The sequence below is a fragment of the Triturus cristatus genome, chromosome 2_2, assembly GCF_964204655.1.
Source record: "Triturus cristatus chromosome 2_2, aTriCri1.1, whole genome shotgun sequence".
NCBI lineage: Eukaryota > Metazoa > Chordata > Amphibia > Caudata > Salamandridae > Triturus > Triturus cristatus.
Window position 1 is genome coordinate 431,455,284 of NC_140582.1, and position 25,995 is coordinate 431,481,278.

A 25,995-nucleotide genomic window follows, 5' to 3' on the forward strand; every position below is an offset into this window, starting at 1 on the left:
GGGCGCTGAAAATCAAATTAAATGCATCTGAGAGAGAGTGTGGTTAGGAGACTTGAGGGGCACTGTTAAAGGGTGGTAGTGAGGGAATCCATGGCAGAGGTGGCCATTAGGGGGTAATAACAAACATTAATGCACAGGGCACCACCAGTGCTAAGACCGACCCTGCCCTTGAGGCCAGTCTGCCTCATCCATAGTTAGCTCCATTGGCCTTGTTTCAGAAGTAGTAGCTGCAACTCACCAGGGATTGGCAATGCAGAATTTGCACGCACACCAAACTAAGTTCGCAAACTTCACAGTCTCTCTGCTTCGTTCACAAGCACTTCTAACATGTGCTGCTTGCTGTGGGGCCACTGGAATTAAATATGCAGCAAAGGAGGACAAAATTATGCCACAGTGTTGACTAAGTTATGCATTTAAAAAAGGCTGCAGCGTAATGCAGTATATTTTCTGATATTGTATTATTTTGACATGTGTACACATGCTAACAGTCTTTGGGAAGATTTTGCCTTATTAGTACCAGTGTAACATACAAATGCAACAGTGAGAAAGGTGATCAGTCAACCTTTGCAATAAGCCATCCACTCCGCAGCAAAACAAGTCACATTTTTTATTAACTTTTGATACGTTTGAGCTATAAACAATTTATTTGTTTACATGGTCAGATCATGCAGCAGATCTTGCATTAGGAAGCAAATATGGCAGAGCCATAATTCTATAGAAAACATTTGCAAACTAGGATATTTTTCCATTCATGTTTGAACTGCTCTTGTGGAAAAATGGAGAAGTGCTGAAGACAAACTCCATGACTCTGCGACAAATGGCTTGTGCTTCCACATTTTATCATATTTGGGACATTCTGTGATTAGAAGCATATCCCACTTTGTGAATGTGTTTTAATGTCAATAACTCATTATAACCTTATATAATCATGTGTATCCATTGGTTAATTAAACTGGGCAGTGAAATGCCAAACAAATACTAAAAATTGGGATATTTGCACATTCTGGCCACACCTCTGGCTCCGCCCACTGAGCCAATCCTCAGGTTATTCCTGCCCTCTGATTCTCCGCCCACAGTTCCCCTACTTTTTTTCCCCCACTTCGACCACTGGTCCAAAGCCTTTCATAAAAGGCTTTATACATTATTAGGGATTCTTGAGCTCTGTCAGCTAGAGCACGTTATGAGTACTCATGGCAGTCTGGGTTTGTTGGTGAGTGGAACAACAGATTGATCCTTTTCGGCTCCTCCAGTGCAAGTGGTACATTTTCAGGTTGGTCTTTTTTCTGCTGGCAAAGATTACAGGACGAATAATACGTATTAATCAGCAATTTAGGCAGGTCACATTCTACTGAATGGGGAACCTATTGGTAAACATTTCTTGGTATGTAGGGCATTGCAGTCTGTCCACCTTAAGGTTCGTCTGTGACCCAACTATCTTTTTGTATGTATTAGTTGATTTTCCCTTGCAGCAGTGAGATAACATGAATCTGTATTTAAAAGAACTTGCAGGGAAACTAGCAATGTTACTGTCTCTGATTTATTTCAGGAGAGTCTAAGATATTAATGTTTTGGATGTAATTAACAAATCTTTTTCCTCACAGGGTATATTTTACATCTTAAGCAGGACTAAGACTATGTCAACTTTTTTTATCCTTCCTTTACAGACTGTGCTATGTTGTGTGTTGTTCAATGTTTAGGACTTTATGAAGAGTCGACTGACACCTTGCACTCTCCTTCAGCCTCTGAGTTGCTAACATCTGTGAGAAACCCTTCCCTCCCAGTCATCTCTTCTGCTTTACCCAGGTGGGCTTAATGGATCATGAGGGGAAGGTATGATAGATACATCAGGCTTGGTTCCCGTTCTACTAGGGGGCTATTCCGTCCAGAGTTTTGTCTCATCAGGATACCTGAAGGACATTCTGAAAGTGGCAGACTGGTCGCAGGAATCAAGTTTTAAAATGTACTATTTCCAATGTAATGCTGAAGTCTCTTGCCGTATTGTAGATACGTTTTAAAGATGTTACAATTGAGCCTCCTTTCTTGCAATAGAATGTAAAATCTCCCTCAATATTGTGACAGGAAGTTTGGATTCTGTTAAAGACATGGAGGCAAAGATTATTCTTCCCTTAGTCTCCCTTTTTCATTTTATGTATTTTTCTGGCTTGTAGTACAAGAGAAGTGTTCACTTTTTGTTGTAAAACTTCAAAGGCGATGTTCTCCTTGGCGATTCCTGGGTGCTGGAAAAGACATTAAGCTCCTGATTGTTCAACTGGTTTGGTTCAGACTGTTCAACTTCATATACTATGAATGCAGACAAGGAAGTGGAAGTGCCCTCTGAGGCAGGGCTATTTATAGAGAGCCTGATGATGTTTTAAGGCCGTCTGTGAGGAAATGGACAATGAAGGACTGGGGTGCTAACCTTGGTTGTGCTGTGGCATGTTTGTATCTTCCATGTTTCTACTTTAAAAAAAAAAAAAAACGTTATTATGCACAGTTATTTTCTCTTTGTTGCTTAAGTATTCAGTAAAGAAAAATCAGTCATGATCTTTGCCTTTGTGTCTGGAATAGAATTCAACACTCCTGTCACAAAAGTGGGGACAACTTTATATTGGTTTATAATGGCTACCCTTCAGAAAGGTATGATCCAGATTTAGGTATGTGGTGATGAACTCAGGAAAGTCCCTCTTCTGCACGACTTCCAAGAACATGTCAGTGGCTGTTTGCAGTCTACGGCGGTCTCTGTGAAGAAATAGCACAAATCATTTTATTGATTGCGACGGGAATACATGACCAAAAAGCCATGTCAAGTGATAAGTAAGCAAATATATTAATGTTTCTCTGAAATAATTAACCACTTCAACACAAGTCAACCTGGAACATTTCCTGTCATGGGGATAGATTGATTTAAACTTAAGTTTACATTGGTACACATTTCAAATATATTTTGTTTCACAAGGAAACATTGCAGAGCAGGGGCATAAACACACTGACATACTGAACACCAATTTACTGACCTGTGATATTTTATTCTAAGGATTTAGGGTGTCTTTTTTAACCTCCAAGTCATTCTAAGGAGAGTTGCTGAACATAAGGGAAAAAACACCTAAAATGCTACCCATGAAAGCAGGTGAAAATTTGATTGGCAGCTGTTAGCAATGCTGTACAACACTGTTCTCAAACTTGGATGCAGCAGCACTACTGTTCCTGGGGATCCAGTAAACAGACCTAATGCTCCTCCATTCCAGGCAGTGCACACAGGAAAAACAGCAGAGAACATCAAAAGGGAGCACTATAAAGTGGAGACATGCCTTTAAGTGTGCTTGCCTCTCAATGTGGTTTTGTACACTACAGAGCAAGGGATCCTGCTACATAGCTGCAACTGGATTGCATCTTTTCTCATTGACTAATATAAGTGGCAAAGACCTGAGTTGATTAATTTATGGAGAAATCTCTCAAATTGGTGAAGGAACCAGGGGTTTAATATCCTCCTGTATAGCATGCGTATGATGGAGGAAATCCAGCCAGTGGTTTCTCCTCTGTATTTCTGTAGGAAATGTAGGATTTTCAGTAACCACTAAACTCAAAATCAGATCCCAAGACTTGTCTCTTCTTTTACAACTTCTTTCTGATTCAAAAGGGCTTTGTTATCTTCCTGCCCCCTTTCAAAAACAGGTTATGATAGGTGATTAAACCCTTCTCTATCACTTCTTCCTAGATGAAATCAGCTCTGCTAAAACATCACAGAAAATAGTTCTATATTCCTAGACACCTGCAGGTCTGCAACTGAAGCAAGGATAGCAAGCAGTTCCCTAACACTCAATGTATACACAACTGAACTGTTTTTCAAGCCCAAAAGCACCAGCAACCTCACATTAATCAAAACCATAGTTCTTACCCTCGACTCAGCGTTCAGATCAGATTCATGGTCAGTATGTCCCCATACCACCTCACCTTCCCAAAGGACATGCTGCATACCAATCTTACCCAAAATGAAGTAGAGGGAGCTACCACCAGCTTCCAGCTTGACTACATCAACTCACTTCCTAAAGTCTTATTTCTCAAAGTGGTCCAAGACTAGGCTACAAGATGGGAAGCTGGAAAGAAGCACTGGCTCTCTTTATCCCCAACTCTAATATCATCACACCGGCTCATCGTCACTGCATAAATCACCTTTAAATCACAGAAGCCCTCAGAGAAAGGCTTAACGGTAACCTAATAAAAAACTACTCCCAGATGTTCCCTGCAATCATCCAACAAAAACCTACTTCTGATACCTTGAAGAGACTGCAGCTCATGCAGCTCATGTTTTGCAGTCATCAAATTCCACCCATGGAAATTGCAGTCTTCTAGCTTTTAGTACAATGCCAACAATCATCTACATTGAAGCCAATTGCAATGCCTGCTGTGAGAAGAATTCAAAGAATGTAATTAGATGCTAACTAAATATTTATGCACACTTATAGTATTTGTATCTTACACAATGGAATGCAGGAAGAAAGAAACCGTATCATGAAAGTAAAATGACATATGATATATCAACTGTGAAATTTAGACTAGTACCCTAAAAGCAGGGATGTTTCTACTCCGTTCCCTTTAAATTAGTATCACCTTCTCTGAAGAAGCTGGCATTGTTAGAGGAACAGAGAACTCTTCTGGAAGAATGCTTCTCAGCAGTCATCTTAGTAATCAGGATGTGCAGTACTGAACTCGGCTGAGATTGAGAAAAACTCTTTCAGATTTCCTGATGCCAACTCTTTAGTAAAAGGTGGGAGACTATCCCAAGTAGGGACGTATATGTATGGTTAGTCAAACTTTTGCAAAGTCTCAGCAATCAAGATTTGGGCGTTCCTTACAACTCTAAGTTATAGACCTAAAATATCAACTTTCTTCAGAGCTGAAAATGACTTCCATAAGTCTGCTTCATGGTGTGGCCCAGCAGCATATGAACCATGAGGGTGCTGCTGCTCACTGCACCAAAGAACATCTGATCTTGATCAAAGTCTAAACGTATGTCAAAGCTGTAGGTGCAAACTCTGATAGAAGTCTACATGCCTGCCACCCCTGCCGACAAAGAAACTCTGTGTCGCCAAGACCAAACCAGACCATCCCAGTCCACCACTTGCTCATGCAACAATACATGCACACAGAATCACAGATTTGGATGATCCAGTCCGAGAGAGTCTCATACCTCCTGTGTTTCTCTTTTTTGTGCCTAGAGACCATGAGGAACAATAACATCCCAGGTCCAACCATGCAGGTACCCAGCGAGATACTCACGATGGCACAATGCACATTGTTGTCCATCTCCTTGGACATTATCCTGGCCAATGTCCTCCACCCTCTCTATATGATATCTAGAATTCACTACTTATTTCTACCCATTCGTAATGCGTTCAACATGAAGCGGTCACTGCTACTAAAGATCATATGGTGAGGAATAAAAGGTACACCTCCTTCACACTTAGTCACTAGACACTACTCCAACCCGGGATCAAAGAGCTGTCCTGCAAGTCTATTCAAGCAAAGATCTTTACCATTTTATTGGTAGCCTCAATGTGAGTCACCGGTCGAATTCACCAGTGCCTCTTTGTGGTTAGCTGACATCAGGCTAATGAGTAAAAGAGTCCATGTTCCACATGGCTATCCCTAGTGTAAGCTTCTCTAATTCCTGTGTCTATTTTCTAGTGCTGGGACAAGTTGTGATGCAACCTCATATAAGCAATTATGGCATGTGCTCGCACAACCATTCTCTAGGTCACAAAGGACAGATGGGAGGGAATGTTCTTTTGGACTCTTTTGGTTGTATGTCAGAAGATCGTGGGTAAGACATAGATATGCTAAAATACTGTAGCCGTAATTTTGTGTACGAAAGTTTCATGAAAGTATGCAAATGCAGGTAAGTAAAGATTTATTATTTTGAACTCCATTGCCACTTACCTTGAAGATATGCATATTGTCAAGATACACATACAGAGTTAAGTATAATAAACAAGTACTTGCCTGGAATTTAAAGATTATAATTACATGGTGTCCCAAATGGATCAGGGATGTGTTTAGGGATGTGGTTCGGGTTCATCAGTGTTCACGTGAGCGAGTCCCATCTCAGAGGTTTAACACTCTTGACTAAGTGGAAAAGGAAGTGCCTACAAATCCGTTCCCTCTCCCACCTCAATTTCATCCCCTCAAATGGGGAAAGTTAAAGGGATGCCATGGACCCAAAATGGAATCTAGGAATGAAGACCAAGGACAGTTAAAAGCCCTAGTTGCAGGACAGATCACCTGTGGATCAACTGAGGCTGACCGAGATAAGGGTAAACCTCAGAGAGATATTTAACTAGAAATCAGGGATAAAGGCTTGATTACATATGATTCCCTTTAGCTAGAGTTTGGCACAGCCAGGCTCCCAATCTAATAGCCACTGACTGACATAAATCTCACTATATTGCTCCACCATCAAACTGCTAGCATGTCCCACCTGAACAGTGGTGACAGTCCACACTATTATTGTGCATCACAGTGATAAAAGCGATTCTCCCTGCTACAGATAATCCACAAAATGCACCACCTGTGCCCATTTCTCCAGCTCTGAGTGAACTCTCTTCTACTCCCTTCTTAGGGCACCATTGGTCCTTACATCTCTGCCAGTTCTTCCTGTCCTCAGGCCTGCCTGAGACATTCCAGGGAAATCAGTGCATCTTAAAGTGAACAGATTTGACAGAGATAAAATGGCAGACATATGTGGTGAAGACACAAAAGTACTAAAAGTATATGTCCTCTGGCATGTGAACCAACTTGTACAGTACATGTTTTCAACATTTGCCAGGAGGGCTTCCTCTGAACTGCAGAATTTAAAAAGAAATGAGTACATGACTGATTAGTTAATGCTAAGTAGCCTATAATGCAGTCAGACACTTTGATGATGTTAGTTGCTGACACCCTTAGACACTGCTCCCAATTAAAATGGTTACTTTAGTCCTAAGTCTATGCTGCTAGTTGCAATGAGGGCAACTTACCAATTATGAGAGGAACACTGGACAGACAGGTACCACTTAGTTTGTTCATTCCACAACACACTTCCATAAAAAGGAGATTTAGAGTCTGATTTAGAAGGTAATGTGACTTCTGCCAAAAAATTATAGAGGTCTAATCTGGCCATCGCTGTCTTCAAACAGTCTTATGAACGGCAGTGAAATGCATCTTTCCCGTTGGTGGGGCTAACAGCTTTGTCATCAGAAACAAGCATCAATCATTGCTGAGGCTGTCAAAAATAGTGCACAATTTAGTTGTGCTGGTCAATGGCCATTTTACCACCATGACAATCTTGCACACAAAGTCCTGCAGATGTTGCTGATTTGTTGGAAGAAAATTTGAAGCACCTATAACATAATTGTAATCTTGTAACTGAAATAGTACACTCTCCAGTACCTGTTTATAAGGCTGCAATTCTACCATGCTGGATGGCATCACAACATTTTCCCCCCAAGGCAGCTCTCATCATGTGAGCATGAGACATTTCAGGGGGTGAGGGAGGATTTAGTTGGTAAAAGAGGAATCCTTGCTCCTGTGGTGGGAATCTTTAAATATGTGAAACCCGCCTCCCCCAATGTGTTAGAGGTGTTTCTTTTACTACAGTGTTGAGCGAGCAGTACAGCAGTTAAACGCCAAATGAGGCCATTAGCTGAGTGGCCTAGGTGCTTTCCAATCATCCTAGAGACCTAGGTTCCAATGCAGCTTCACCATGCTGACCAAAAGGTGAGCATTTCTGGGCACACCACTTAACCTTCCTGAGCCTCAGATTGTAAATTTGTAATGTGATGTGTTATATACAAACTAATAGTGTTATATAATATTATTCCAATTTCGTGTCATCCTTCCATGTGGTCTCATCTCCCCCCATCCTATACTTGTTTTGGACTTTTTGTAGGTATGGTCTTTTTTCGTGTAGTCTCCTTCATAGTAATCCCTCTCCTTTTTTAACCCTTTTGTCTTCTTTCTATCCCTCCTTACTCTATCCCATTTCTCTTTCCCGATCTTTCTCCTTCTATTCTTCCTTTTCTCATCAATTGATCTTCATAGTGGTTAACTTCGTACCTGCTATATGTTTTATTTTTGCAAATATATCTGCTATTATTGGTTCAAATGCATCTTCATTTAACTTGCTTTATATATGTTCTTAAAAATTGTCACTTGGAATGTCAGAGGCTTAAATTCTCCCATTAAAAGGCAACGAGTTATTTCACTCTTATCTAAGATGGATGTTAATATAGCTTTGACACACACACACACGAGGAGCCTAGCACGCAACCAAGATGGCCGCGTAGGTGCGAGGCTCCCGAGGACCTCCGCAACCTCCTACATTTATCCTGAATTCATCCTGCCTCGATTGAGGGGACTGTGTTGGTGAGCCTGAGCTGAGGTGGAACCCGTTTTCCGTTCTCGAATCGGACCTCGGGTGCCGGAGTGAGCACCGATTGAAGTTTGCGGCCTTCTTCTCGCCGAACCCCGGATTTGCGTTGGGGGGTGGCCCAGTGGCAAAGTGAACAACAACGGCGGGCCGGGCCTGGCGAGTCGCGTACCCCGCACTTTCGCTTTCGCTTTCTCGCCGTCTTTGCAAGTGAGATCGCGGAGCCTTTTGTGTTGGTGTGGCCTCGCTGGGGGACCCTGCCTGCCTGCCTGCTGTAGCCCACCCTGCCGATCTGGGGTGGCCCCCCGGAGCTCGTGGCCCTGATTGCCTGCCCTCTACGGCGTTGCTGGTGCGCTTGTGGGACCAGCGGCGATGGCCACGAAACAAGATGGGGATCGGTCAAAGACCAAGTCGACCCGACGTGGCACCGTCCATCTGGCCAACAGCATGGACCGCTATACCCTCCAGAGGGGATCTCCCGGCGGACCGCACAAGTCCCCTGAGGGCCCATCTGATGCCCCGGACTTGCCCACCGATCTGACTCTCCACGACGTCATGGGCGCCATTTCCGAGATGAAGGCCTCGGTGGGCCAGCGGTTCGACACCCTGGCACAGAAGATCGACGCGGTCCTTGTGGACGTTGGCCTGGTGAGGGCCGATCTTTCCAAGACCAACGATCGAGTTGATTCTTTGGCCCACACCGCATCGGGCCTTACAACTGAGGTGGCGGCACTACAACTGGAGGTACGCCGGCTAAGTCAGGCGAGCGCACTTATGGATCGGCGCCTCGAGGATTCCGAGAGTCGGGCCCGGAGGAATAACATCCGCATCATCGGAGTACCCGAGGGACGGGAGGAGGCGGCGGCGGATCTATTTGTGGAGGACCTGATCGCTACCCATCTCCAGCCTCGGGGACTGAGTAAATTTTTTGCTGTGGAGAGGGCCCACAGGGTTCCCGGGGGAAGGCCGAAGGTCGGAGCCCCTCCGCGACCTCTCATTGCCCGGATTTTTAACTTTCGGGACAGAGACGCTATCCTGCAAGCTTCCAGACTACATGGGCCGGTTAAGCTGGAAAATATGGAAGTGAACTTTTACCCTGATTTCACCCAAGCGGTCCAGAAGCAAAGACTGAGTTTCCTGGGCGTTAAGCGCCGACTCCGGGACCTGAACTTAAAGTACGCCATGCTCTTCCCGGCCAAGCTGCGAGTGGAGGTGGATGGTCGCACGCACTTTTTTGATCGTCCCGAAGCGGCCGGGGACTGGCTGGACACTCTGTCTGGGGATCGTGATCGAGATGGCGGGGGGGGGCGGCGGGAGGAGACGGCCCACTGGATCGGGACTGAGGGGTCAATATTGGGCCTCACTCTGGACGAATACGATGCTACTTTCGATCAAGCGTCTGTCTTTGTACATTCCCCTCCCATGGAGGTTGTGTGGGGTCTAGAAGGGGTACTCTTTCCTCCTCTAGGGGGTCTAGCTAGTTTCTTTCTATAGGGGCGACAGGCACACTGCAAGTTGGGGGGGCTGTCCGGGCTCATGCAGGGGTGCAGGGAGGGGGGAGTTTTGTTGGAGTGGGTGGGTTGGGGTGGGGTGTTGTTCGTTTACACCACAAGGCAAACGTGTTATTGTGTTATCTCTACAGTGCTCTCTGGGGGACGAGTGATGACTTCTGTTTATGATGGGGGTAGGGGACTGAGTTTGTTGTCCTGGAATGTCAATGGACTGGGGGACAGGATAAAACGAGGTGTGGTCCTGCAGTTCTTGAAGCGAACCTCGCCCGATATAGTTTTTCTGCAGGAGACGCACCTCATTGGCAACTCCTTTTGCGCCATGAATCGACGGGGCTACCGCCTTGTGGCCCATTCGGGCTTCACGTCTGGTTCAAGGGGTGTGGGCATTATGGTTAAAAACTCGCTCCCGTTGGAGATTGATGAGGTGCGCCATGACGATAGGGGACGTTACACGGTTTTGGTGGGTAGACTGGAGGGCAGAGTGGTCGTTTTTGTGTCAGTATATGTCCCACCGGGGCTGCAGACGACCACCTTTGCGGACCTGGGGCGCCTCCTCCTTGGCCTTCCGGAGGGGATTCTAGTGGTGGGGGGGGATTTTAATGCTGTAGTTTCCGGAACTGTGGATCGTCACCCCCCTAGGGATCTCCCCCGGGCCCAAGCGTGGTTATCTGGCCTCTTGGATACCCTGGGGCTGGTGGATTGTTGGCGTTTAAAACATCCCACGCAGCTACAGTACACCTTCCATTCAGGAGCTCATGGTAGTCTCTCACGGCTAGATTATGTCCTGGTCCCAGCGGCTTATGTGGGGAGGGTGGGAGAAGTGCGCCATTTGGCACTGGGTATTTCGGACCACTCCCCGCTCTTGTTGCACTTTGATATTTTGTCGAGGGGAGAGGGTAGAGTGGCCCGATCAATCCCTGGTACCTGCGTGACCCCACCATTCGCGCAGAGCTGATTAAATCCCTTAAGCGCTATTTTGATGAGAATGTGGGGTCTGTGTCATCGGCGGTCTCACTGTGGGAGGCGTTCAAGACAGTACTCCGAGGAGAGGCCCTGTCCCTTATTTCCCACTCCCGGAGGCGCGGGCGGGAGGAGGTGACCCGTGTTGAAGCTGAGATAACCGAGTTGGAGGGTGATCTAGAATGTGGGGTGACGGATGATAAATTACATGTTCTCCAACTCAAGCAAGCGGCCTATAAGGCCCTCGTCACGGAGACGGCCAGGGGCCTCAGTAGAGAGCAACAGGGGAGACTGTATGATGTGGGTGATAAGGCTGGTAAATTGATTACGTGGCTGGATAAAAAAGAGAGAGCGAGTCGAGTTGTCCCGTTGATTGAGAAAACGAATGGTGTGTGTGTCACTGAACGGGAGGAAATTGTCTCCTGCTTCGCGGACTATTTCCGTGGGGTGTATTCCCCAGTGTCTTCCCGCTCTGAAGAGGATTCCCATGCCCTGCTCAGAGATATCGCGCTGCCTTCCCTTTCGGAGGAGGACAGGGTGTTGTTGGACGCCGCTCCAACCTCCGAAGAAATTGCCCTCGCCATACGCTCGGTCGCTTCCGGCAAGGCCATGGGTCCTAATGGTCTTCCCATCGAGTTGTATAAGCTGCGACCGGATACGCTGGCACCGCATCTCCGTGCTATGTTCCTTGCGGCCCACTCGGTGGGTTCCCTCCCGCTAGACCAGCGTCTGGCTACCATCGTGGTTATCCACAAGGAGGGGAGGCCACGGGACCGGGTCACATCCTATCGACCCATTTCGTTATTGAATGCAGTGCCCAAAATTCTCGCCAAGGTTTTGGCCAATCGGCTGGTCGGCGTGGTGTGTGACTTGGTCCACCAGGACCAGTCCGGCTTTATTCCCCATCGTAACACAGCGCTTAACCTGCGGCGGTTGCATGGGGTGCTCGCACGTGTCCCGTTCATACGGGAGCCGGCCATCTTGGCATCCTTGGACGCCACTATGGCATTTGACACACTTGAATGGCCATATATTTGGGCGACGCTCGCGAAATTTGGGTTTGGACCAGGGTTTATCAGCTGGGTTAAATTGTTGTACTCTGGCCCACTGGCGCAGGTGGTTGTGAACGGTAGAGTGTCGGCGCCGTTTGAGTTGGGCAGGGGCACGCGGCAGGGCTGCCCGTTATCGCCGCTCCTTTTTGCGCTTGCCTTGGAGCCCCTGGCGGAGTGGCTGCGGTGGGAACCTTCTATTCGTGGTCTCCGCTGGACCCCCGTGTATGAGGACCGCGTGTCTCTATATGCTGACGATATTCTCCTGTACCTGGCTTCCCCACGTAAATCACTGATAGTACTGGTTGATGTATTGCAATCATTTGGTCGTAACTCTGGCCTTGTCATCAACTGGGCTAAATCGTGCGTGTATGTTCTCTCTGGGGAGGCTCCTATCCTTCCGCGGGGCTGTCCTATCCAGATCGCCCCGCAGGGATTTAGGTACCTGGGTATCTTCATCACCCTAGACGCGGAGGCCCGGTATGATCGAAACCTGCTGCCCCCCCTCCAGCGCCTGAAGGAGGATGTCACGCGTTGGCGGCGTTTGCCGCTCTCGCCGCTCGGCCGGGCGGCATTGTTTAAGATGATGTCGCTGCCGCGTTTCCTGTACGCTTTGCAGAATACAATGGACCTCGTCCCGGCGCGCTACTTCCGCGAGGTGGAGAGTTTGCAACGCCGCCTGTTCTGGGACGGAAGACCGCGTATCGCCCTGGCAAAGCTGACGCTCCCGTGGTATGACGGGGGGATAGCCCTCCCGGATATTAAACGGTATTATTGGGCCTCCCAGCTGGCTGCGATTAATCACGGCCTATACGGGCCCGCCCTAAACCCGGCCTTTGAAATGGATAAGATGCTACCGCCGGGTGGTGACTATAATCGAGCGCTCTACTCCAGCTCGCTCGACGCACGTCTGACGGGCCCCACGCGTGTCATGGTACAAGTGTGGCACGCGGCTAATGTAGCGATGGGGTGGAAGGATCGTTTGACCCGGGCGTCACCACTGTACGCATCTGAGCAGTTGGGCTCCCTGTGGACCTCGAAGGGCTTCGAGAAGTGGGACATGATAGGCATCAGCAGGGTGGGGGATCTCTGGACGAGGGGGGGATTCAAAACGTTCGAGATGCTGCAGACGGAATTCCAGTTGCAAGACAGGGAGTACTTTCGGTATATGCAGATCCGTCATGCACTATGCTCCATCTTCCCGGACGTCGCCTCCATCCCGGAGTACTCCCCTCTGGAAGATAGAGTGCTGGATGGACATGTACCGGAAAGCACGATCTCGTTAATCTATAAAAAACTGATCAATGACCGCGCGGGATTGCTGCTTGATCTTCGCGAGGCTTGGGTTGCCGATGGATTGGAGCTGGACGACGAGGACTGGGTCTCTGCGGTGGCCTCCCCGAAAGAGGTGGCCATAACGGCCCGCCTTCGCTTCGTCCAGCTCAAGATACTCCATAGGGTCTACATAACGGGGCCAAGGCTATTGCGTATGGGCTATGCTGTGGACGGGTTGTGTAAGCGTGGGTGTGGTTCTTTGGGGACCTTTCTTCATATTTTGTGGGAATGCCCAGAGGTGGAGCGATTCTGGCGTGGTGTGCATGAGGTCCTGCGGGTGGTTACGCGTGTGCCGCTGCTGCCCGAAGCGAGGAGATGCCTGTTGAACGTGTGGGAACCAACCGACTATTCGGCACCACAGACGTGGTGGGTGACTCTGGGATATATGGTGGCTAAGCGCGATATTGCTCAGCCGTGGGGTTCCCAGAGGCCCCCGACTGTTTCGGCCTGGAAGGACAATATGGACTGGTGCATGTTTCGGGAAAAGGTGGTGTATGTAGCGAGAGGTAAGCCTGGGACATGGGTGAAAGTATGGGGCCCCTGGAACGCCTACCGTGGGGGAATCTGTGCCCCGCCGTTATTGCCCGATCCATCGCCTGCCCCGTCCCCTTAGCCGGTTTAGCTCTCCGGTACCGGGCACTGAGTCCACCCAGTCCCTGTTCTGACCTTCCCCCCCCCCTTGATACTCCTATGGATTGGTAGGGTCCCCCTTCTAGGGGAGCACATGCTGCTGTTTTCGATCGTGGGTTGCCTTGTGGTTTGATTTTGTTTGTTGTTATTTATGTTTAAAAGAAACCGTCATGTGGGGTCCGGATGGTGTGGCCATCAACGCGGCTAACTCCTGTACGTTTCCCTTTGCCGCAGCCTGTGTTCTACTGTGTGTATCTTATGCTCCTCTTGTTTGCTAGCGGCCGGCCTGAAGGTTGTAGGCCCATCTTTGTATATTCTTTGAACTTTGTAATAAACGGTATCAAAAAAAAAAAATAAAAAAAAAAAAATATATAGCTTTGACACAAGAGTCACATCTTAAAGAAAGTGAATCATTGAAGCTTAAGAGGAACTGGGTTGGAGAAATGTTCTTCTCACCAGGGGATTGAAGGAGAAACAGTGTTATAACCTTATGTCATAAAGCATTGAATGTCAAACCTATCTCACAGGAATTTGATACTGAGGGTAGATGGTTGTTTACTAACTTATTGATTGAGAAAACCCCTGTATCCTTATTTAATATATATGCCCTTACCAATGGTGATGTCTCATTTTGGTCCTGTATCTCCCAACTACTCTTAAAATATCCCTCAGAGAATTTCATTTTTGCAGGTGACTAATCAAGTGACAGATCCATTCCTGGATCGACATTCTAAGGTTCCTTTCATCCCAAACAAATCACATAAAGCTTTTTTACGAACTATAGAACAGAGAAACTTAGTAGATGCCTGGCGACTTTGCAACCCGTCTTTGAGGGAATACTCCTTTTTCTCTCCACCACACCAGACACAATTCATAATAGATCATATTTTTATCACACATAATGTTTCCCAATCCTTGCGTTCAGCAGATTTAGGGCGAATACTTATCTCAGACCATGCTCCTGTTGTGCTTCAATTAGACATCCTACACCAATCTACATTACCCAAGAGATGGCGTTTCAATAACTCTTTACTTCTCGACCCTAATTTCAACACACTCTTTACTACCTTTTCCCATAAATGTTTTCAAACTAACCAAACTGATGAGCTCCCCTTCCATACAGTCTGGGATGCCTTTAAGGCTACCGCTCGGGACTTCATTATCAGGTTTACGTCAAATAAATGCAGGTCATTTCGAACAACACATAATGCACTTCTTACCAAAATTAAAACACTAGAGCATGCCTTTTGCACCTCTAATACGAGAGGCAATCTAGAAGATCTTATAAATGCAAAGATAGCTTTTAATAAAACTTTGACCGAAAATACCTCTTTATATTTACTGAAAACGAGTGCGAAATACTATGGGGGCCAAAATAAATCAGGTAAATTACTTGCCAACTATCTGAAGAGTAAGCAAAATAGACTTCACATTGACTCTATTATTGATGACAATCAAACACCAAGATATAAAGATCCAGAAATCCTTCAAGAATTTGTACGTTTTTATGAATCTCTTTACACACCAGAAATGATGCCTTCAGATACAGCTATACTTCAATATTTCCCCAATATCCAGAAGCGTGATATCCCCCAATCTACTTTAGATATTTTGGAAACTGATATTACACAAACTGAAATGCTAAATGCACTGACGACTCTTAAAAAAGATAAAGCCCCGGGTCCTGAAGGATTTACAGTTGAATTTTTTTTACATTTTGCCCAGCAGCTCATTCCATACCTACACACTCTTATTTCCTCCTTCACTTCTTCTTCCAACTCATCAGGCTTATTTCTGGAGGCCTTAATATGTCTCATACCAAAAGATGGTAAAGACTCCAGATATTGCGAAAATTATAGGCCCTTTTTGTTAATTAATGTAGATTATAAAAAAAAAATCGAAAGCATTAGCTCCACGACTAGAACCACACCTTTCTTTGTTACTAGGTAAGGAGCAACCAGGATTTGTCAAAGGTCGCAATATCACAGACAACACAAGATTGTTTTTTGGCATTTTATCTAGAATGTCTCATCACTCAGATCCTCTAGCTGCAATTGCCCCAGATGCAGAGAAAGCCTTCGACAGAGTCTCATGGCCCTTTATTTTTCACGCCCTTAAATGGTTTGGATTTGGTCCCAAAATTATTTCCCTGATCACTTTACTATACTCAGAACCCAAGGCGGCCATCTCTACTAATGGTCTTGTATCTTCTTACTTCACTCTTACAAGAGGAGTTCGTCAGGGTTGCCCTTTGTCACCTTTTCTTTTTAACTTAGCTTTGGAACCTTTTTATCTAGAATTCGACAAAAATATTCTATTATGAGTTATACATCTGAATCCCAGCACATTAAAATAGCAGCATATGTGGATGACATATTAGTCTTCCTCTCTCAGCCACAGTCTTCACTTACTGCATTTTTACGGGAGGTTGAAGCTTACGGTTTAGTGTCTGGATACAAGCTAAATACTGACAAATATGAGGTAATGCCCTTAACCAAATATACATTTAAAGAAGATTTTCAGATCTTCAAGTTTGCATGGAACTACAAACACATAAAGTACCTTGGTTATGGTTCTCTCCCTCCATAAGGTACAAAGAGAGGGACAAGAGGGGCTTTTTCCACTCACAAAGGAGTGGGAGGTCCAGCAGAAACGGGAGCCCCAGTGACAGAGATTACAAAGAAGGAGTTTCTGCTGTTCCTCTATGATAAAGTTAGTGAAGTCAAAGAGAAGGCTGGATCCAACTTAGTCCACCATGTGTCCATGGTCGGGACTCCATATGTTGGATTATGGTGCCCTCACACACCCTTTCAGGTGTCATGCTTCATCATATGGGCTGCTCCTTGTTGGGCCGGCAGTGCAATGCCCTACGGGCTCCCTTAGAAAGGGGCGCTTTGTCGGAGATCTTCTATCCAACTGCCGTATGGTGAAGTGCGGGTGTGGGGCCTGGATGGTGTAGATGTGTGTTGGCGAGTTAAAACAAGGTTAAGAGTGCCTGGCGGGAATTGATTTTATTCTGGGGGCCTCCTACCCTGATTAAAAATGTGTGAACATGGCACTTGTCCGAGTATAATGTCTCGTGTCAGAGTGTCATGTGTTTAAAGGATGTGGGTCAACATGTGTCTCGCATAGAGTAGGTGTACTCGCGATTCGTCAGGACCTAGAACAAGAACTATCTACATCTAAAAAACTACTAGTATTCAAGTTTATATCAAATCATGTGTTTTTAACTATAATAACTGTTTGAATCAGGAGCTACCTGTAATGAACCTTGTTTCAACTCACCAACATACATCTACACCATCCAGGCCCTACACCCGCACTTCACCATACGACAGTTGGATAGAAGATCTCCGACAAAGCGCCCCTTTCTAAGGGAGCCCGTAGGGCATTGCACCACCGGCCCAACGAGGAGCAGCCCATATGATGAAGCATGACACCTGAAAGGGTGTGTGAGGGCACCATAATCCAACATATGGATTCCCAACCATGGACACATGGTGGACTAAGTTGGATCCAGCCTTCTCTTTGACTTCACTAACTTTATCATAGAGGAACAGCAGAAACTCCTTCTTTGTAATCTCTCTCTCTCCCTCCATAGCAACATCCATTTATCTAAATTTAGATAAATGTATAGATAAGTTAAAAAAAAACACTCACTGCAAGATGGCACCCGCTTCATCTCTCTTGGTGGGGACGTTTAGACACCATTAAAATGATGCTTACCCCTATAATACTCTACATCATTTCTAATATACCATTGTCTATACCAGCAAATTTTTTTCATAAGATCAACTCTATACTAACATCATTTTTATGGAATAACAAAACACCAAGAATGGCACTACAGAAACTAACACGACCAAAATCAGAAGGAGGTGTACATTATCCTCATTTCTCCAGCTATCATAAAGCATTTCAACTGAAGCACTTATCAAATTAGATCTCTGACCAATCAATTAACAGCCTGTTATGGGTTGATCTTGAAGTTTCATTTATAGCACCCTTTTCATTTCAAGAATATATTTATTTTACTCGCAAACGGCAAAAGAAACATACACCAGTCATCAAACACTCATGTAAAATATTACAAGCTACTCTTCCTCTGGTCCCACATGATTTTGACACTTTTCTCAATTCCACAATTTGGCATAACAAATTTATACTTGTTAAAAATAATCCTATATATTGGAAAGTACGGAGAAATAAAGGTTTAATTTGGGTACATCAATTATTTGAACAGGACACACTCCTCTAATTATCGCGAGTACGTGACCTTCATCATTTATCCGTTTCCTTTCAGCATAAATTTTCAAACCTGCGCCCAGTTTTCACATATGCCCAGATTGATTGCACTTGGGTTAGTCTTCTTCATGTACATCCTAAAGCCTTTACCATTTATTCCCGTTTAATACAATCTCCCAGATTGATTGCACTTGGGTTAGTCTTCTTCATGTACACCCTAAAGCCTCTACCATTTATTCCCGTTTAATACAATCTCCCATAAACATGGACAAATCTAAAATAGAACTATCTTGGGATACTGACTTGGGCATTGTTTGGCCTGTCTCCCTATGGAATATATTATGGCTAAAAATAAGGAAATCATCCAGAGCAGCAAATACCACACAAGCAATTTTCTTCATTATAACAGGCTGCTTGTTACACCTGCACACTTACATAGGATACATACTGCTATTCCCAGTACTTGCTGGACTTGTTCTCATGACACTGCTGACTTAAAACATTTGTTATTCACATGCCCATATGTATTTAAGTTTTGGGAACAGATTTGGTCTCAAATTAACATCATACTCAACAATACAGCCCCCCTTTCCTTTGTTAATGTTATCTTAGGTAGCTTATCCACTGATTGGAAGAAAAGTTATTCGCATACGCAAATCATACATCTGCTACTAGCAGTCACTTTTTAACAGATAACAAAGAATTGGAAGGACACCTCTAAATTATCATATCTCGCCTGGTGGTATGCTATCTGTCATAATCATAGATTAGACACAACTCTTGTACCTCCAATAACTCTCACCACAAAACAATTGCAGTTATGGTCTCCTATCACACTTTTTCTAGATGTTAGTGCAAAAAATTCCTTTACTCTCCAACCTTCACTACAAGAAGTTGCTAAGCCTCCTTGACTTCCTCTATATTGTATTGACGCTGCTCAATATCTCATTTCAGCAATATATATATGAAACTACATTGAAATAATATCATATTTTCCTTTTGTATTGTGTTAAATTTAATATGAACCAAACTTTCTTTTCCTTTCAGGTATATATGTATTCGAATGTACTCTCTTTCTCACTTCTAATGTAACTATGTACCATCAATATCCCTTATTTCCTTCTCCTCACCTATGAAATCTTTTATTGACTATTGGTACGAAGTATTGTTGTTTGATTGCTACTCTTAAATAAACGTACTCTTGAAACTTAAAAAAAATATATATTATTCCAATTGGAGTTTCCCACAGCTCTACCTCCCATCTTTGTTTCTTTAATGTGGTTTCAAGCAAATCTCCCACACATTGCTATTTTGTCTACAGCACATCATGTTTCAGTAATACTCCACCTCCAATCAAAAAATGTCTGTAAAGCGCTTTGCTGTTCCCTGAAGGTAGGTTTGTACTGCACACCTAAGATAAGACAATGACAATTACCAGGCCCTATGCAGACTGTAAATCATCAACATCACTTGTCCAAGACAGGGGATTAGAATACGTAAATACATCATAAGGCAAAAAACAGGAATTCATTTCAGAGCACAGGAGGTTTGGCCTTCTCGGCTTTTGACAGTGTAACCCTTCCTCATGTAAGCATGTGAGCCTGGGCAACCAGAGGACCTGTCAGTGGCCTGACCAAGCATTATTTACCATTGACAGATGAGGCCTGCCCATCATTTAGTCACTCTCATTCTGCTACCTCAGCCGCACTCCTTGTTCCCCTGGTATCTGCCTGACAGTTGTCCACACAACACTATTATGAAGCCGCCTTATCTAAAACAGTGATAACTTTCCATCATCCTATAGCTATATTCTGTTGTATATAAACATATCAAAGTTATGATAATGAAGATGATAAAAAGAGAATCTGGTTTGAGACCTACTGGTCTGAGGTGGTGTACAGTTCCTGAAGGTCTTGCTCCACTTCCTGAGCCAGGCTTTGTACAAGGCTTCTAGAGACAGTCCTCTCGTCATCCTCCAACTTAACTCCATGGCGAATCCACTGCCAAACCTGCGACAGGAAAAATAACATTCAACTTCCTCAACATAGAACACAATCTTTTCTAAATAGAGGCAATAACATTCCAAAGTACAAGCCCAAGTAAGCTGCATTGAGGGCACACTGAACAAAGTGAAGCCAGTGTTATCCCCTCTGTTAATGGTGGTGCAATAAAACAGACAGGGCTGGCATTGTGTATCGTGAATGGTCCTTCTTCCTGACTCCCTTTGATTTTACTTCTTGGGCCTTCTTAACACACCAGGAGAGCCACAGCCATACTATGCCACCTTGCATCATGGTATGATAGGCTATAGTTTGATACTAGATTTCTATAACGTAACACGTCGCCAGACATCTTGACTGCTACAGCAGGCTCCATGTGGCCAGATATCTTGGCCACTATAGCAGGCTCTGGTTGATTTGACTAGTTTCTGGGCACAATAAGCTTTCACGCGTCCCCAAATAGGTCAACATACAATATATATAGCAATGAAACGCTTTGTATGTTATGTCAAATGACTCCCTGTCAGCAGCCATTCTCTCAAAGCATCTGATGAGCTTCATTCCGAGTGCCGCGGTCCGTGGGTGGTGGTAACTGCACACCTCTGGACCTCATGATATTGAGGTTCCTGTTAACTCTGAGGGTGCGAAATTAATGAGGTTTATGGGTTGAAACCAGAGAAGCTCATGAGAAATGAAGAATTACCAAAATAATTGGTTCGATTCCCCTGGTAATTCTTCTTTGCCCGTTACAGTTTGTTCTAGAAATTTTGGCTAGTTTTAGCAGCAGAAACATGTGGCTGCTACGGCTATGCGACATTTTCCTTTTTTCCTCATTTTTATAACATCTGCTGCTAAGGCCAAACCTATTGGCTTTGCGAATGTTGGTTGCACTGGTAATATGACTGTTAAATTGCCGGGAGACTTACAGGAAGATTTTGGTCAACTGTCTACACGGGTGTGGAGATAAACCAAACAGAAATGTGCTTTACCGGCAACACTTAGGGGGCACCATATGACCTGCCGACTTTTCTAATGCATATATACATTTATGTATGGGAACGTTTTGGAACCACCATATCGGGAATATACTTCCTTCTCATTTACTAAAACAGCGAGGGGGTTGAGAAGGTAGTGGGAAGATCACCTATCAGACACATTTGATGACGAAGACTGGGAGGATTTGATGACTGACCACGGTAGAGGGTTGAGGGAACTGAGATTGAAATACAGTCACTTTAAAATTCTCCAAAGATGCCACTGGATACAGGGGAAGCTTCACAGAGCAAAATTAAGTCCAGTGACATCCTGCTGGCAGTGGGGAAGGGAGATAGGGGACTTAGTATATATTTTATGGGAATGCAATAAGGTTTCCGCATATTTGCAGCAGATATGGGCCATCCTCAAGACAGAACTGGAAGAACCCATGGTATTCTGGCATGAATGGCACTACTCCATAATTTCTCGGTACTGCCTACGTGACATCACGTGTGAAACAATGGTCATCAACAGCACTAGAATGAGCCAAACAAGGGATCTTAAGACTCTGGAGGACCCAGAAAGCCCCATCCAATAAGCAGTGGTTGGAAGTCGTATACAAAGTTGCGGGCCTTGAAAAAATAATATATAGACTCAATAATAATCTACAAAAATTTGCAAAGATTCAGGGCACCTTTTTGTGCTGTTGACGTGTGGTAGAAAGAAAGAAAACAGGCAGGGATGGAGAGAGCATGTGGAATGAGCTATTCAGGATCATTTGGGTGGGTGGGTGGGGAGGAGTACTGGGACCCAGGGATTTGGATGACAGCCGATGCCTAGACTATGACACTAGACAGGACTGATATGTAAGCTCTGTATGATATGAACATCATCTTGGAATGTAACGTTATCACAATGTTTTTCTTTGCAACTTAAAAAACAATTGTTATCAAAAAATAAATTGCCCGGAACCACAGAACAATTTCCAGGAACCTGTGCAGTTTATGCGAACTGACCCAGCATCTGCTAATGTAACCTCTTCAAACACCATAATACTAAAGAGAATAGACCCTCTGATTAGTTTAGTGTAGTGAGAGCTAAATCCAACAAAGTCAGTGGTGAGGCAGCAGACAGAGGCTCTGCAGCAGGAATCACTTTTGTTGTGATCCATCACTGCCACAGCTTAGGCTCTCGTGGCTGCCTTACTGATGATCCTACAGAGACTTCAAACTATTTTGTGGACTTGATTCAGACTGCAGTGAGTTCCTGTTGCCACTTATGCAGGGACAGACACAATTATCCCAGTCAGTGGGAAGAACAGCTGCAGAGAAACCAGACTCACTTTCTCACCCGCTCACTCATATACACATTGGCAACACCAAGTATTCTCTCTCTACTATAAAGCAACTTTTGTAAAGACTTCAGAGGCCCTTTATAGGTTTGTAGAGTAAGCCTCCTAGAAAATGCAACCACAGACCATACGGTTATGTTATATGTATCTTCTAGGTGATCGACCATTATCAAAAGTTCATTGTCTTGGATAAAGGAGGGCAAAGAACATGGCCGAGGCACGCCTACATAGACCCATTTTATTGAGTGCAGAGAACAAGGTTTTCCTTCAGCAGCTAGAAGCCTGGAATTCTGATGCCTTTACGTCTCTCAGTCCCTAGATAGAATTAATCTCCAGTTGCACTTCGGTAGCCTCAACACTGTTATATGCTGTGCTGTAATATGCGAGAATGATGTCACTTGAAGAGTTCTAGAGATTTCATACCTGTGATCTAGAAATTTCTGCTGTTGCAGAATCTTCAACTTGCCCACGATAGAAGAAATGGCCTTCTCCTTTTGAAATAAAGACAAAGGTACAAAATATTGATTATTTTTCCAAATGTCTCAGCAAGCGAGTCAAGAAGAAAATGCAAGGGCCATAATATAAATGCTCCAACAAGCAATACACATCTTCACAAGTTTTTCTAAAAATTCACATCTAGGTGTAAAAAGCAGCATCGATCCAGAGGATGCTCAACAACTTTTTGTATCATAATGGGAGAGGAAAGTATTTAGGAAAGTTAACTTGGTATTTCCAAGTCAGTTACACTTGTCTGTAGTGTGATCTGCCCTACAGAAACATCTGATTGCAGACGGATTGAAATCATAAGTAATAGTGAGTTTACAGACAGAATCCAGTAATTATCGGGTACCATGAACTCGGCACCAATAACATTTCCTTCAGATGCATTTCGCGGGTCAAATCTGTCAAAATGTACCAGCTGTGAAAGCCTAGTATATACGGGGTTTTGCAGATTTTGAAGCACAAAGCTCTAAGCTCCTCGTGTTATGCCCCATTGTAGGGTAAAATGTATAACTAGCGGGACGCACGACGCCTGTTAAATTCTGAACCCCAGTGTAGTGGATTTTATCATGTGAAATAAATATTGCATACTGCTTCGAAGCACTTGTAATCGAGGGCAACGTTCTGAAGGCAAACACAGCAAACCAGAAATATTTGTTCCAAAGCCTGAATTGTTCCGCCTCCACAGGAGCCAAAGGTCGATCGCTGGCCACTTGTGCTCGTTTACTGTACAGGAAGAATCAGCTTTTTTCTCTGAGTGGGATCGATTTACTGGACATTTTGAGCACCTTCCTGTAACCTCAGTGCTGAAAAAGACCCTGATCCAGAATCCGTGGACATTTCTTTGCAAAGATTGCTTGTATAACAAGGATACATCTACAACTGTAGGTATCTCGAAAGCTGGGGAAATAGGCTTGCCCATGTAAGTGTCATGGGAGGAAGTACTGCAAATGTAGTGAACACAGCAAAGTCATAAATCTGTCAGTATGCAAATCCAATTGAAATTCACTTCCACGCCTACTACGCAACACATCATACACCTAATAAAGTAAGTATAAATGATGAAGTCAGTGTGCGAAAGTGCTGCTAGCACGCTGTAGGAAAGTGGCTCTGTATATACTGTAGGTACAGTGTGCACAGAGTCCACAGTCCCCAAGAGTTTGACAGACGTTAAAGTTAGGTATAACGTTACTCTCTAAAGTGGTAGCTTGGTCGAGCAGTAAGGCAGTATCAGAGGACAGTGTAAAGCATTTGTTGTACACACTCAGTCAGCAAATGGTCTCACACACTCAAGAACTGAACTCTAGGCCAATGGTTTGTATATAAAATAAATGGTTGTTGAAGGCCTAGAACTGGATGATGAAGACTGGCAAGAAGCGGTCTCCTCCCCGAGGGTGGTGGCAGCCCAGGCCAGGCTTAGATTAGTGCAGCTAAAAATATTGCATAGGACATATGTAACGGGCCCCGGGCTGGTTCGCATGGGGCGAGCGGAGAGTGTAGACGGGGGTGTGGAGACACTGGGACCTTCATGCACATACTGTGGAGCTGTCAGCAGATAGAGGTGTATTGGAGAGACATACATCGCACCATGCGGACAGTATTAGGGGTCGATATACAGCCAGAGGCGCGGCGGTGCTTGCTGAATGTCTGGGAACCGACTGACGTTCATGATTCCAAAAAGGAACATCGCGCAGTTGTGGGGCGCAGTTCAGCCGCCCCTTTTGGAGAGGTGGAAGGAGGATTTAGATTGATGCATGTTTAGGGAAAAGTCGGTGTTTGTAGCCAGGGGATGCCCCGGGAAGTGGAGTAGGGTATGGGGAGCCTGGAACCAATATAGAGGGGATGTGTGTTCCCCACCTAGCCAGCAAGCAGATGACGAGGCTTGTGAAACCCCCTAGCCGCAAGGAAACATTGCTTGTAAAATATATTGGAATGAGAAATTGTTGCTGATAGAAACTGAAGTCGCCTGCTAATGTGTAATTGATGTATTTCAGTCGAATTGGTTTAATAAAAAGAATTTACAAAAAAAAAATATATATGCTTGTTTTATTTTAGAACCAACAAGAGGTATCAAAATATACTTTCTCAGAATGAGTTGCTTTAGTTAAATACTTTGCAAGAGGCAATTGACTTGAAATGCAATAGTTACAGTTTGTTGCAATAGGCAACACAATTTCAAACACAATAATACATTGAGCTCAATGGGAATTTTAAGTTATATACAATTGATTACTTTCAGGATTACTTTTCTAACTCCAGGACTGGATCATAGACTCAGTCCTGAGACAGTTCTTGGAAACAAGTGAGTAAATACGTTTTAGTTACTGTTGTGATTTTTAAGCAATATTTTGCTATTTTAAAAGTTGACAGAAACTTTTTCTGATCAAATTACCATTGTTTTTCTATGGAAGGAAATTTACTTAGCAAGTAAGTGGGGTTATGGTTACTTTTTATAGGTCAGGGTTGGATCCTGGATCCAGCATTAGTGTATCACCTGTAAGTAGTTGAGAAACTGCGTTTAAGTTATACAGGCGACTTTTAAGGAATATTTATAAGTTTGCAAAATCGACAGAAGAAATTTCACAGAAAAACAGTCAATGGTTTAATGGAAGAAAATTCGAGTTACGGGTAAAGTATGTTCTCGTTACTTTTGTAATCCAGTGCTGGGCTCCTAGGTTCAGCACTGGGACATCTATCTAAAACAGGAAAGTAATTACGTTTTTATCGTTGGCACGATTTTTAAAGAATATTTGTAAGTTTCAAATATCAACACTTAGAAACTTTTTCAGCAAAAAGCAGGCAATGATATCCTATGGAAGGAAACTCAAGTTACTGGTAAGTACGGTTAAAATTACTTTTCAGGGTCAGTACTGAGCTACAAGATGCAGCACTGAGGTCTCTCCTGATAACAGGTGAGTAAATCGGAATTCGTTGTTCGGCTGATTTTAGATGAATATTTTAAAGTTCCAAAACTCCACACTTAGAAGAATTTCCAAGTGAAACCAGTCAATGTTAGCCTATGGAAGAAAAGTGA

At 44.4% G+C, this 25,995-nt stretch overlaps 1 protein-coding gene across 2 annotated transcripts in view; it reads right to left on the reverse strand.

Moving 5' to 3' along the window:
* Positions 1-593: 593 nt before the first annotated feature.
* Positions 594-25,995, reverse strand: part of LOC146862321 (ureidoglycolate lyase-like) — a 368,574-nt gene continuing 343,172 nt past the window's right edge. For both annotated transcript variants that reach the window (XM_085641525.1, XM_085641524.1), the window contains exons 13-15: positions 22,884-22,951; positions 20,016-20,143; positions 594-2,739 (exon numbers count right to left, since the gene is read on the reverse strand). In XM_085641525.1, the coding sequence (XP_085497651.1) occupies positions 2,604-2,739; positions 20,016-20,143; positions 22,884-22,951 (332 nt within the window). In that variant the 3' untranslated portion in view covers positions 594-2,603. The remainder of the gene's footprint in view (positions 2,740-20,015; positions 20,144-22,883; positions 22,952-25,995) is intronic.